The sequence below is a fragment of the Acomys minous genome (genome assembly GCF_964271855.1).
Source record: "Acomys minous genome assembly, chromosome: 3".
NCBI classification, from domain to species: Eukaryota; Metazoa; Chordata; class Mammalia; order Rodentia; family Muridae; genus Acomys; species Acomys minous.
Window position 1 is genome coordinate 124537880 of NC_140485.1, and position 13798 is coordinate 124551677.

General features: G+C 40.4%; 1 protein-coding gene across 6 annotated transcripts in view; it reads left to right on the forward strand.

The window, feature by feature from the left end:
- Window positions 1-11558, forward strand: part of ADGRG6 (adhesion G protein-coupled receptor G6) — a 186971-nt gene extending 175413 nt beyond the window's left edge. For 5 of the 6 annotated variants that reach the window (XM_084776096.1, XM_084776097.1, XM_084776094.1 and 2 more), the window contains 3 exons: window positions 3376-3477; window positions 4165-4317; window positions 8844-11558. In XM_084776096.1, the coding sequence (XP_084632222.1) occupies window positions 3376-3477; window positions 4165-4317; window positions 8844-9022 (434 nt within the window). In that variant the 3' untranslated portion in view covers window positions 9023-11558. Of the gene's footprint in view, window positions 1-3375; window positions 3478-4164; window positions 4318-6448; window positions 6494-8843 lie in introns of all 6 variants that reach the window. The other variant, XM_084776099.1, reaches the window with a different exon arrangement.
- The last annotated feature ends 2240 nt before the right edge of the window (window positions 11559-13798 follow it).

Genomic DNA, 13798 nt, shown 5'->3' on the forward strand with positions numbered 1-13798 from the left:
GAATGTTAAACAGGATATTAATAGAGTATGAAGGAAAATAATGACTACAAAACTTTACCTTCTGCTCTCAGCTGAAAAACAACCATTGACCCAGTGTTAGGCCCCAAGGTAACCCTTTGATGTATGCTGGTAATGAACATCCTTTAATGAGTAGAGTAGCTTCCAGCTGACACAGGTGATTGCGTCATATAGTTGTTTAAGATCACAGAATTACTTCTATTCCAAATTATGTAACAAGAAACTCCTCAAAGAACAAATTTAGAAAATTCTGACTTCATTAATGGAAAATAGAGTAAACCTAAACCAACAGGTAATATCTAAACAACAGCCTTCTTTGTCTTCAGCACCGTAGATCCCACCTCAGGCCTCCTTACTCTCCAGTCTTTGGACTCTTTAACTCTGGCAGCACCCTGAAACTTAGAAACATCTAGTAAGCAATTCTATGTAGGCACTATTGGTGACACATGCATTATATTAATAGAAGATCCTGTAGGAGCACACTGGATTTGGTAGACACAGGCCTCAAATTCAGTCATTTGGATGTAGAGATGAGGTCTGGTCTGACTGATGCCTCCTCCCAGCTCCCTGAGGAGGCTAGGCAGCCCCAAGGCAAGGAAGGAAGTCCTTCCTTGCTCTGAGAGCTTTCATGCCTTCAGCCAGGCATCTTCCTCTTTCCCCTCTTCCTCTGACTCATAGCACAGGGATCTTGGGGTGAGTTGTAGTTCTGGATTACTAAAGCTTTTCATGGTTAGGACTCCTCAAACTCCTTTGCTCTTTGAGATTTTCATATTTGTATATAATGGGGTTTGAAGTCCACACCCCATCCCTTTTACTCCACTTCCTCCCAACTGTCTTTGCCAACACTTCTCTTTCCCAAGTTCATGTGCTCTTTTTTTTTTTTTAACCCTCTGAGTCCACTTATGCTGCTGGTGTGTACATGAGTACCGAATCATCTACTGGAGCATGGGTACCCTCTCAGGGGCCATAAAACCATAGAAAATGACCTCATACCAGCAGACATGTTACCCTCCGCTGAGTGTGGGACTTGGTGACCATCTACACATTGACATTTTTTGTCTGGCTCTATCTTAGGCAGATCTTGTGTATACAGTCATAGCATAACCACCATAAGTTCATGTGGGTAACTGCCATGTTGTGTCTAAGATACTCTGTTTTCCTCTAGTCATCTCCTTGCTCTGACTCTTATAGTCTTTCTGTCCCCTCCTCCCTGATGTCCCATTTAGGGCTGAGTACTTTGCAGTCCTTTACTTTCTGAACATTGGTGTTTGTGGTGTTTGATGACTATCTACTGTGAAACAAGGCTTAGCATTGAGAGGTGTTCCAATCGGTGGGGATAATGATAAATTGTTAGAGGCTGCTTTAATGTTGCATCCATTTAGGAGAGTGTCGAGAAAGCAGTGGGCTCTACCCCATGACTTATGACCTGTGTAGCCACAGGTTCTTGACTAATAATGGTTGCAGGTGATGGTTTCATCCTTTGGATAAGATCTTAAATCTAATGAGAAAGTGACTGGTTATTCTCACATTTATGCCCAGGTACACCAGTGTGCATATCATACCACACCAGTCAGTATTGTGGTACCCAGGGCTCATAGACTGATATTTATTTTTCTCCTTCTGTAGCATGCATAGAACCCATGTGAAAGCTAGCCAGTAGAGATGAAACTTATGACCAGGATAAACTTGATTCAGAACTTCATTAACCTAGCTGATAGAACATTTCTGACAAAGAAGTGGGCTACTAAACATAATCACTAGCAAAATAGTAATAAATGATATTGTAATGAAACCACATATTTATATAATTAAACCTAAAATTACATGGTAATTATGATAAAATTATTGAGGGTCAGCCTCCTCCTCCTCCTCCTCCTCCTCCTCCTTTTTCTACTTCTACTTCTGAATCTGCAATGTCAAGTTCAGTGCTTTACACATAGTCACTGACCAAGTTAATCTTCTAGCTACTTCCCTCACTTCCCCTCCTCTCCAAGATTTTTAAAGGTTCCATTCAAGTGTGCATCTTCTCCAAGGCCCTTCTCATATAGACACATCATCACTGCCACTAGTATAGCACAGAACAAGACTGTTACCTCAAAACTCATTCGCATGTTTTTCAACAACTTTTGCCTTCAAAGTTCTGTCATTGTGTGTGTGTGTGTGTGTGTGTGTGTGTGTGTACATCTTTGTATATATCTGTGGCACCCAAGGTTGATACTGGACATCTTACTTGCCTTCTATCTTATTGATTGAGGTAGGGTCTCTCATGTGAACCTAAAGATAATCAGTATAATTAGTCTGGCAAGCCAGCTTGCTCCGGGGATCCTATGTCTCCACCATTGCCCTGACCACCTAGTATTTATGTAAGATACAGGCATCTGCATTCTTCTCTTCACAGCTTTCTAGGAGGTGCTTTATGCACTGGTAAATCTCCCCAGCCCATAAATAGGCCTTATTTTGAACTCTCTACTTCTAATCACATATCATCCTTAAAATGAGTATATGTTTATGTATTGAACACAGGGTGAATTCATCTTATTAACCCGATTACTATGATTCACTCATTATGGAAATATTTATTTGTTGTATAATTCCTGGCATTATTTCAGGAACAACTACAGCACAAAGGTAAACAGACAAACAGCTGTATTTGGAGCCTTATTGTCCACTAGGAGAAGATAATCAAACAAACCAATGAGCATACAAAGAATACAAGAGTGCCGTATTCTGATCAGCATACACAAAAGTGGATGAGCAGCCGCTAAATTGAGAGTGAATTATTATAACTTCAGGCAGTGGCCTTTCTAGGGAGTTAATGGTTAGACTGGGACAGGAGACTGTTACTATGTGACCTGAAGAATGAGTGCTTAGCATGGTGTCGGGTGAGAACAAGCCTAATACACTGCAAAACAAAATGTTCAAGTGGGTTTTTTTTTTGGTGGGCGGGGGGCACAGTCAGAACTTGCGTTAAGAGCATCTGAAGTTTGAGATGCAGCTAACGAAAGATCCAGCTAAGGCAAGGTGTTTAGAAGTCAAGTGGGTTGGAATCTTGTATTGGGGAGAGATGGGAATGAAGGCAGAGGTGAACATCATTATTGAATCTTAGGAGTGTAGTTATGTCAAGAGGCAGGCGGAACAGGCAAAGACAGCATCAGGTCCATGCGCTCATTGTGAGTTCTGAGTTAATGTGTTCTTCTGTAAAGATTAAACTGCCCACTGTTCACACTGAGAGTCCATTCCTTAAGATCTTTGTCCCTCCATGACTTAGTCATAAAATTTTAAGATAAGCCCACACACATAGTAATGTTTATCTTAATAATGTGCCATTTATCATAGTTTCATACTCTCTTGTCGCAGGTTTATTTATATTCATCTTCCACTGTGCAATGAAGGAGAACGTTCAGAAACAGTGGCGGCGTCACCTCTGCTGCGGCAGATTTCGGCTAGCGGACAACTCGGGTAAAGGGACGGGGTTAGCTGGGCTTTCAGGAGAAGCAGTTGAAAATATTGACATTCCTCCTCACACTGGTCAGAGAAGCCTAATCCTTGGAGAGTGCCTTACAAACAGAGCGTGTGAAGAAGTTGTGCTGGCATCTGGGAATGTTAGGGCTGGAAGATATCCGAGCACTTTTGACCCTCACCTTTGAATACTGTAGAGAAGAAGCATAAAGTCTGGACAGTTTTAAAACTGCTCTAGTTTTGACTTCTGTTTGACAACTCCAGTCTGCAGGCTCCACTACACTAGATCCACTTGCCACCTTTCCAGATTCTCAGTTGCATTTTGCGTGAAGAGATTGCTTTCCAGGGACAAAACATTTGGAGGAAACTGTCACTAACTTTTTAAAACCTGCGAACACTTCTCACCTATAGGGTATTGAAGTGGAATACAAAATAGTGTGTGTGTGTGTGTGTGTGTGTGTGTGTGTGTGTGTGTGTGTGTGTGTGTGTGTGTGTACGCACAAGGTCAGAGGAAGACATTTCTCTTTCCTCAGCTTCCTAAGGTTCCATTGTCAATCTCTTTAAGTCGCTGATTATACGAGGAAACCGGCTGTTCTGTAAAGATTAAATGACACAGTGATGGGTTTCTGGGGCAGCTGGCATTTTTCATAAGACAACTGATAAAGTACTCTTCTTTATTCTCTCCAGACTGGAGTAAGACAGCTACCAATATCATCAAGAAGAGCTCCGATAACCTGGGGAAATCGTTATCTTCAAGTTCCATTGGCTCCAATTCAACGTATCTCACGTCCAAATCAAAATCCAGCTCCAACACCTATTTCAAAAGAAACAGCCACTCAGGTGAGTCGTTCTGGGCCTGTAAATCTCCCGTCTGGTTGGTTTCCACTTACCTGCTTTCATCACAATGCTGACTTGCGATGACCGGTGTATGCCAGTGCCAGCTGGAGGGATGGGCTTCGATTTATCTAAAGTATCCTGCCCACCTAAAGACTCAAGCCATCAGCTTTGTAAATTTTAAATTGCAAATAGTTTAACCCAACTACATCTCCATGCCTATAGCATCACTAGCTTTCAATATTAGTATACCTTCAAAGTCTGACTTGAAACAGTTTTCTCTTTGAAATTGTGATGTTTCATTTTAAAGCAGTTTTTATTGAAAAACATAGAAATCATGGGGACGTACACCTTGGACTAGTATCTCGATATAAGAGAGTATATACCATTTAGCTCTTTTTGCTACTGTGTGAACTCACTCATTATGACAATTTCTAGTTCAATCCATTTGTCCACAGATTTTGGAAATTCCTTGTTTTTAATAGCTGAGTAGTATTCCATAGTGTAAATGTACCACAGTTTCTTTATCCATTCTTCTATTGAGGGACACGTAGGTTGTTTCCAAGTTCTGGCTATTATGAATAAGGCAGCTATGAACATGGTTGAGCATATGTCCCTGTTGTGTGGTAGTGCATCCTCTGGGTATATTCCAAGGAGTGGAATAGCTGGGTCTTGAGGAAGCCCTATTCCCATTTTTCTGAGAAAGCACCAGATAGCTTTCCAAAGTGGTTGTACTAGTTTGCATTCCCACCAGCAATGCAGGAGTGTTCCTCTTTCTCCACACCCTCGCCAGCATGAGGTGTCAGTTGAGTTATTGATCTTAGCCATTCTGACCAGGATAGTGGGTAAGAGGGGAGGACATCCTATTGAAACTTTAGGTGTGAGAAGCCTGGGAGAATGAGGAAATAGAAGGATCCAGTGGGTCCTGGAAAACTACAGGCGAGTCTGGGCCCTGGGGTCCTCCGCAAACTGTGGCAACAGCCAAGGAAAAAATAGGCAGTAAACCTTGAACCCCTACCTGGACTAGCCGATGGACATTCTCCACTGTTGAGTGGAGAAGGAGATCTAACTTTCACACAAACTCTGGTGCCCCATATTTGAACATGTCCCTTGGATGGAGATGCCTGGTGGCACTCAGAGGAAAGATAATAGGTCACCAAGGAGAGACTTGATACTGTATGAGCATATTCAGGGGGAGGAGGTCCCCCTCAGACACAGACTTAGGGGAGGGGAGGGGAGTAGGGGGGAAGTGGGAGGAAGGGAGGAATGGGAGGATACATGGGATGGGCTAACAACTGAGATGTAATATGAATAAATTAATAAAAAATGTATAAAATAAAAAAATAAATCACATACTATAAAAATTTAAAAAAAAACATAGAAATCAAATTGCAAAACATTTCAACCCAGTGTGAAACTTGCTAGTATAAAACCAGAAAATTGGAATGGGGAGGGGCAAAGAGGCACCATGTAAGGATGAATATTTTCTTTAAGGCTTGATTTGTTAACCATTGGTAAGTGATGAGAAACAGTAAGTGGCAACTATCCTTTAGCTTGCTAACAAAATAGGAAAGAATAGGGAGCCCAACAATCATGAAGTCGTAAGGACTGTCAGAAATCTTGCTTTGTTCATGTGCTGGTTGTTCAGCAGAGCTCCAGTGGCCACATGTTCTGACACTAAGCATTTGCACAAATAACCACCGATTACAACAGGGAAATAATGTCTGCGCTACTTGATAGTGAGATGTGTGAATGGCTTAAACGTTTAACTTCAGGATGGGATTTCTAGTTTTAGTTTAAACCCCTTGACCGACAGCTGCAGTGTCCTAGCGCACACTGTAATCCTAAATTGCATCTAAGAGCATGATGGAAATAAGTGGATGGCGCAGAAAAGACCAGTACTTGACATGTTTCTAAAAAGGAGTGATACGTGTGAGGTGTTTCATACTTGCAACTCATGTTGCAAGCTCTTGAATTACAGTTTATTTGCAAGTCTACATCCCTGGCAGTTGTTGGTGGGACAGCTGTCTACTGAGGATGGATTGGGGTGTGCAGAAAGCCACTCCGTGTCCCTCATAAATATGTAGTTGGTTTACTTCTTGGAATTGATTTAGACATTCATGTGTTTACGGTGTAGATAATTTCTCCTAAGAGAATCCTTCAGCAAAAGTGGAACATTCAGGTAATCTTTCCTGCTTTTTATTTTTGTTTTTGGATGCATGAGTTTGTGCAAGGTAATGGGAACGTGTGCATGGATGAAGCTAAGGTGCTTGCTTCACCAGGAGAATGCCTTGTCCTTTACGATTCTTCTCAGCTAGCACAATGGGACCCCTGCACTGAGCTGCAATCTGACGTTTCTGATAGGGGGCTGTTGCCGGCTCTTCTCTGCATGGGCTGTGCAAGCTGCGCCTTCTAGGAAATGTACCATGCCCCAGATGTGTGAGTCACATGACATGTATTATAATGACAAAAGCAAAAAAAGAAGTACTTAATAAACTTTTTTGTTATATGATGTGATTTTTTTTTCTTTTTTCTTTTTTACTGTCTTTTGGATTAGTGGGTGTGTCATGGTACATTCATAGAAGTCTTGATTGAGAAATTGTTGATTGCAAGCTGCTTTGTGGTGATTTTTATCTGCTTGAGACTTCAATATATGCCAAATCATGGTTCATATCTCTAGCCCCTGGTTTTCAGAAACACAATCTAAATATTTGTTATTTATAATGTGATATTTAAGCAGAAGCCATGGGACATCATGTTTTTATATGATGTATTGCATTCACACACACATACATACAGAACAGAGAGAGAGAGAGAGAGAGAGAGAGAGAGAGAGAGAGAGAGAGAGAGAGAGAGAGAGTTTTACTCTATGAGTGTATGAACTACACCTGGTAGGAACATATTCTTGGAATGGGGCCAATTGCAGTCTCTAAAAAACACATGCCCTTGGACACTGTCCAGGAGCCAGAAGGGATGCATCATCAACATTTCTCCAAAGACCTGTGATTTGCTAAAAAAAAAAATTTCAAGTACAAATTATTCATTATTAATATTTAACTTAACAAGACAATCCTCAACAGAAAACCAGTGACTAGTGAATCCGTGAACCCAAAGGCAGCACAAAATCAACCAGCTTGCTGAGAGCCTCATGGACAGGCCCTTGTATGTGACTCCCCCAGGCTTTTTTCCTAATCAGTGCTAGGACATGCGCCAGTCATTCATTCTGCCATTTCACCAGCAGTCATCCAATAAGCCATCGCCTCTTCTCCCTGGTTTTCTTTAGCTTGAGATGAGATGACCATTTCCTGTGTTAGCCTTCTTTTGACTTGGCGTTTGCCTTAATACAGAACAGTAGTGGAGCAGTAGATACCACAATGATGTCTTAGACTTTGATACTTAGTGATGCATTTTACAAATCATTTCATATATTGGGTCCAGTATACTCAGAACATAAAAGGATTTAAGTAAATACTCCAATTTGGGAGCTCTGGCTATTGAGATCAGTGTTATGGAGGTATCATTTGTTTGTTTGTTTGTTTGTTTGTTTCTCTCACAAAGAGGAGATGTGACAACAGTGAAGCCATTTTTTCCCCTTTATCATCACTCTGAAATCTGTAATTTGGTTAATCTGAGGGTAAAACTTTTCCCAAAGCGTATTAGGAAGGAGAAGACAGAGACTGATTATGCTCATATAAACACAGAGCTTTACACTGATAATAAGGACGGTGTGACTTTCAAGTTTCAGATCATTACCTGAGGCAATTTTAGAGTTTCTGAGTCTGTGGGAAAAATGTACTTATGTAGTATTTTAAAATTCTAGAAATTTATCTAGTAGCCCTTAATTGCTATTAATTTCTCTGACATTGCTTTTGAAACATTTCTAGTGAAAATAATTTTGACTTTATAATAAGATAATGCCTTTGTTAACTCCCATTCATCTCACAAATAAGAGCCATGAGGGAATGCCCTCAACAAGGTCTTCCATGTTTATTTTGATTTACATTTACTCTCTAAAATCATTTAAATTAAATTTTATTTAAAAATTTAGACCGTGTCAAACTTATATAAGTAGAATGTAGTCTTCTTGTACTTCTAAATTCAGAGGCAGCTATATGCTCACTTTTTCATACTCTATATTATTTGTAAAATATACCTCATATTTCATATCTCTTTTCATGAGTGTTTCAATACATTTTCATTAAGTTTTTACCCTTGTTTTTGACTTTGGAGCAATTTGGTGCATACTGTATTTTTTATAGTTCAACTATTTTATTCATTAATTCTGAAGAGTGTCGTTTTGGGAGATATTTTTCTATAACATGCCACGACAGAAATTATTTGAAAACAAGCTAAGGTTCAGTGAACATTAGAAGTTTATTTGAAGGGGGATCATAATTAACTACTGCCTAGTCCATAACCTGTGAGAGAACAGAGAACTCCCTTCCATTCATTCATGTTCCTCTTGGGTGCCAAGGCCTTGGGCTTGTGACAAGCTAATCCTGCGGACTAATCTCTTTCATCATTTCTTGCAGACAACACTTCCATGGACAAGTCCTTGTCAAAACTGACCCATGCTGGTGGAGAACAGACGTCAATCATCCCCGTCCATCAGGTTATCGATAAGGTCAAGGGTTACTGTAATGCTCATTCAGATAACTTCTATAAAAATATTATCCTGTCAGATACCTTCAGCCACAGCACAAAATTCTAATGTCACCAATATGAGAGAAAAGAAAAGGAAAACCTGTTTGGAGAAGTGTGAAGCGTTACCAGCAGCAAAAGCTATGACCGGCAGAAGTCAGCGTGCTGTTCCCTAGGTAACTGCAGAGCTGCGAGAACTGCATCTTGTTATGGAAGCTTCTGTGAGGTGCAGAATTCATCTTTTCAGAATATTTCTTCTGTGGACTAGCTTCATCATCACACCCTAGAACTACGGGCACGCTGAGCACTGCCAGGAGATAGGACAGGTTAGAACGTAATTGAATCAATTCCCTCATCAGAGTGAGAGGAAAGGCCTGAAAAGTAGAGGTCGCTAGAAAAAGAAACCCAAGAACAGACTCTAGTTTAGGTCTCATTTACTACACCTCATAGTTAGGTTCTGATGTGGCCTGACTTTTATAAAGCTGTTGTGGAAAACACACTAATTAATGTTTGTAGTGATTTTGAATGCTCACTGGTTCTGTTCCAATGCTATTTGTATGAAGATAGCAGCATCTTTTTTTCTCTTTCTGTGAAACTTCAACCATAAGTAGAAAAGAATGTTTAATATTTCACCCACATATTAAACATACTTTTTTCCTTTTATGGCAAATATTGAATGTTCTTAAACATAACTTGCTAAAAAAAAGGTATTTCAAAAATTTGATCTAGTTAATGTATAAATGTCTAATCTCTTGAGGCGTACAGCTTAAACATCACCATCATCCCATGTACATAATTCCAGTCGAATCTGGACATTGCATTAAAGGAAGCCTCATGGGACTGAAGAACAAGCACCTCTTCCATCCTCCTCCACTGTGCTATGGGCCCGCAGGCTCATGAGAGGAATAAAAATTCCAGTTAAGTCCACTGTATGCAATGGCCTCTCGCTGTTTAGAGAACACACTTTAGAGACTATGTGGTCCTATTCTTTCTTTAATGATTTTCTAGACATTTCAAATCACACAAGCTTCAGAGACCTCTGCTTGCCCAAGTGATCATCTTGTTCCAAGGAACATTCATTGAAGCACACAGCTGTCTCTGTTAGTCACAATAATTTATAGATCTATTTAGGCCTACAACTGCTAGTCTAAAAACTATTTGCACTGAGCCCTCCAATCAGAGTGTATAAGAGCCTCAGGGGTGGTGGTGGCAAGATATACTACTCTATATTGTAAATTTTATGGATCAGACTGTGGCGTGCAAGTCATGCGTAACACTTAGCAGCTTAAACTAGCCTAAACAATGTGTGCTTGCCAATGAGGGTATGGGCTGACCTCAAGTGATGGAGCCCTATTCCACTGGCTTCAGTGCATGCTAGCTTTTGCCTTGCTTAGGCTTCTCTGGGAAGTTTCAGGTTTGGCAAGATAAGTGATGACAAGGGGTGAGATTCTGGCACAGCCAGTCTGCTAGAAGGCAGAGGCCAGAACTGAACCTCTGTGTAGAAAGCTCATTCTCAGCTAAGATGTAGCTTTGCCCAGCTAAAGGGTCCTCTCCTCTCTCTACTGTCAATCATGGAGTTATTTGCTAAGCTAAAATTGTTGTTTATAGAGTGTGGTGGTGAGTTGTAGCAGCCTGGCCTGCCGTCTTAGTGGATGTGAACCTTGCCAAGCCGGGTTTTCACAGAGGAGGAGGTCATGTAGGAGAAAGGGATAGTGAATCTGAAGATGAGTAAGAGTCACCTCTGTAGAGACAATCCTTTTCTTTGCACTTACATTAGCAGGCTGTTCTTGTACCAGAGCACACATATACGTAAATTTTAATCTCAAATAGTCACTGAATATTCACATACTCCCCCTCAAAGTTAAGTGTTCATGATATATTTGAATTAGCTTTCTGTTGTGAGATTTCTGCACAAAGTGAATATTCAGCTAATAGAAATTATGAATTAGCTTTAAAAGTGGCTTTGCTTTTGATTTCTTCTTACAAGCATTCAGATATGAGAAAACCTTTTTTTTTTCATATTTGACAATAGCGTCAGCTCCACTTAAAAATTCCCAATAACCAAGTAAGAAAAAAATGAAGGAACAAGAAGGACTAGAAATATTTGCAAGTGGATTTAAATGCTGATCTAAATTCTACCTTCAGTTCCAAATATGTGGCTCAGGCAGAGTATAGCCTATACACAAGTGTTAAACAATACCAATCCAGAGTCTGGTTATTCACTGGCCATCCTCTCTTTTCACCATGTGTGTTAAGTTTTAGTCTAGGGTCCTTAGATAAACTCCATTCTTGTCACTGTGTCTTACCATGTAAAGATTTTCATTGGCATTGTCTCTTCTGTATATATTTATTTATTTGTGTTCATGTCAGTTTGTTTCAAATCTTAGCTTTCTATCACCCAGCTTTGTTGCTTTAGTTAGACTGTATTTTTTTCTATAAAAGTTGTGAAATAGTTTTTCTGTAGCAATATCTTTAAATATGATGGCTAAAAGCAACTGTGAGGGCAAACTAGAGTTGGTAGTAAGAAACTGCTAAAGCTGATTTGCCATTTTACTGAAATGGAAAATGATTTTTCAAATAAATACTTATATTGTTCATGTTCCAAATTATTCAGTTCCTTTATGAGGGAATGTTTCTATTTCTGACTCTTAAATAGGAAAAAATTATTGGACAACTGGAAAATAACCCTGCCACCAATAAATCCAATGACATGAGGTGACTTCCAAAACACTAAGGGATGAATGTGTGACAAAGGTCCAGGTCCTGGAATTAATGCACTCTGACGTTAGAATTTCTTAGGATAACTGATGCGGATCCAGGTTGTGTGCCAGCTTCGACATAACTTAGGTTCTAAGCTTTTTGTTTTGTTTGTTTTGAAGCAAAGTCTTAAGTACCCAAAAAAGAAAGATGAAAATAAATGAAGAAAAGGAACATAATAGTCTTATGTAGAATTCAGGGTCTGAGATGTTTTTCTCACATTTAAAGAGGCTATTTCTTGGAAAATGATGAGTCTTAGTTAACTTTACTTGTATGATCAGAACAGAGGTACCCTACTTCCTTTTTTCCCTCAGTAACTTAGAATCATTCCTTTCTGCAGAGCCAAAGCCAGTTGGCTCATGGTCTTTCTCAGTGTAGTGTGTGCCCAGCACTAAGCCATGAGCCTCCTTGGCAGGTCACTGCAAAAGCAGACCTTATGAGCCAAAAGTTCACAACTCTAGGCCAAGTCATGTTAAGAAAACAGGAGCTGCTCAAGGGCCATCTGCAGACCTGGGTGATCAGGTCACATCTGAAAGCATGGGTGAGCAGCACAGGAAATTGGTGTTCCATTTCCCAGCCACTCCATGTTTACAGCAGGTTTGAAGTCTGTATGAGTTTGGCTTTGTAAATGCAGTGCCTTGACTGGGCTTTGGAGTTTGCAGTTAAGAAAATGTTACTCTTTCACATCCAAAGATAAGCTCTCTCCTCACTCCTTACTAATCTCCCACGTATTTTCACTTCTTTCCTTTTCATTCCATCTCTCTCCTTTATATTACCTCCTTAGTTCATTTCAAGGAAAAATGATTCACGTTCTTTTTCTTCCTCCCTCAAGAAAATGTGAGAATAAAAGTGAAATTGTCAAGTAGTTTCATTTATAGTCTCCTTTTTGAGAAGAGATAGAGGAAAAAGAAGGATTTCATATTTTATTACTACAGAGAGCTCAGATAAAAATTGAGTAATTTGAACCCAACAGAAAAGAAACTCATAAAATATGTGAACACATTGGTTATCAGTCATCGTGTGTAATTTTTATCATGACTCTATGAGGTAATACTGGTATTTGTCTTCCACTCAGGAAACTTAGCAGCTTTCACCCATGACCTTCGGTACAAAGGAAAATAATCCAAGGTCCATGTGATCACCAGGAAAGTTGAAGAGAAGCTTCTAGAACTTCAGACAAAACTAAGAAGTTAAAAAGGTTGAGTAAGGATTTGACCTCATTAGTTCAGACTTGGGCTAAGGAAAGTTATTCCAGGCATAGAGGTCAGAAAGCCCAGAGCACTGAGGAGAAAAGAGCTGGAATGGCTTGATCAGAGGGTGTGGAAATGGGCTACAGAGTAAAGACAATGCAGAGACTATGCTATTCATGAGAAGAGCTCAATGACCTAATTAAAGAGAGGTGAGCTTGACAGAAGCACAGCATAGTCACAGAGGCTGGTGGCCAAATGAGCCCGAGTCTAGCTGGGATTTAGGGAGGTGAGTGGAAGATTGGTGAGAAGGAAGTACTGAACTCGGGGAGGAGAGAAAATACCGCAGACCTCCACAGGAAAATCCAATTTAAGGACTAATGTGATACTGCCATAAGCCTCCAGCCTATAGGCAAGCCCATGGGAGCGAGCTTACCAGGGCTAGAGAACTAGGAAAGGAAGTCAGTCTTTTGTGAGAATGCTACGTCCTAGATTGTGGAAACAGTAGGAAGGAGGAAAGGTGGTAAGGTGGTTGTTTAAGGGCAGACGACCACAAGGAAAAGTTTCTCATGGAATTTGCTCTGTCTGCTTCCTTATGGGTGGCATGCAGTATTTGAAGGGAACTAAAAGAGCACCAGATGAGAGTGGGTGTTTCAGGTAGGACCTACAGGTGGGGCTGGTGGTGGATGACGCATGGGAAGCACAGCTATAATAGTCTCCAAAACAACCTTCAACGCAACAGAGCTCAGTGTCAACATCAAATGAAGGGGTTAGGGGGCTGCAAAGATGGCTCAGCAGTTAAAAGTGCGTACTTGATGTTTCCTGGCCTGTGGGATAAATTGAACCAGGGTTCACTGGAAAGAGGGAGTGGGGATTGAAAGTGGGGTACAGAGATGCAAGAA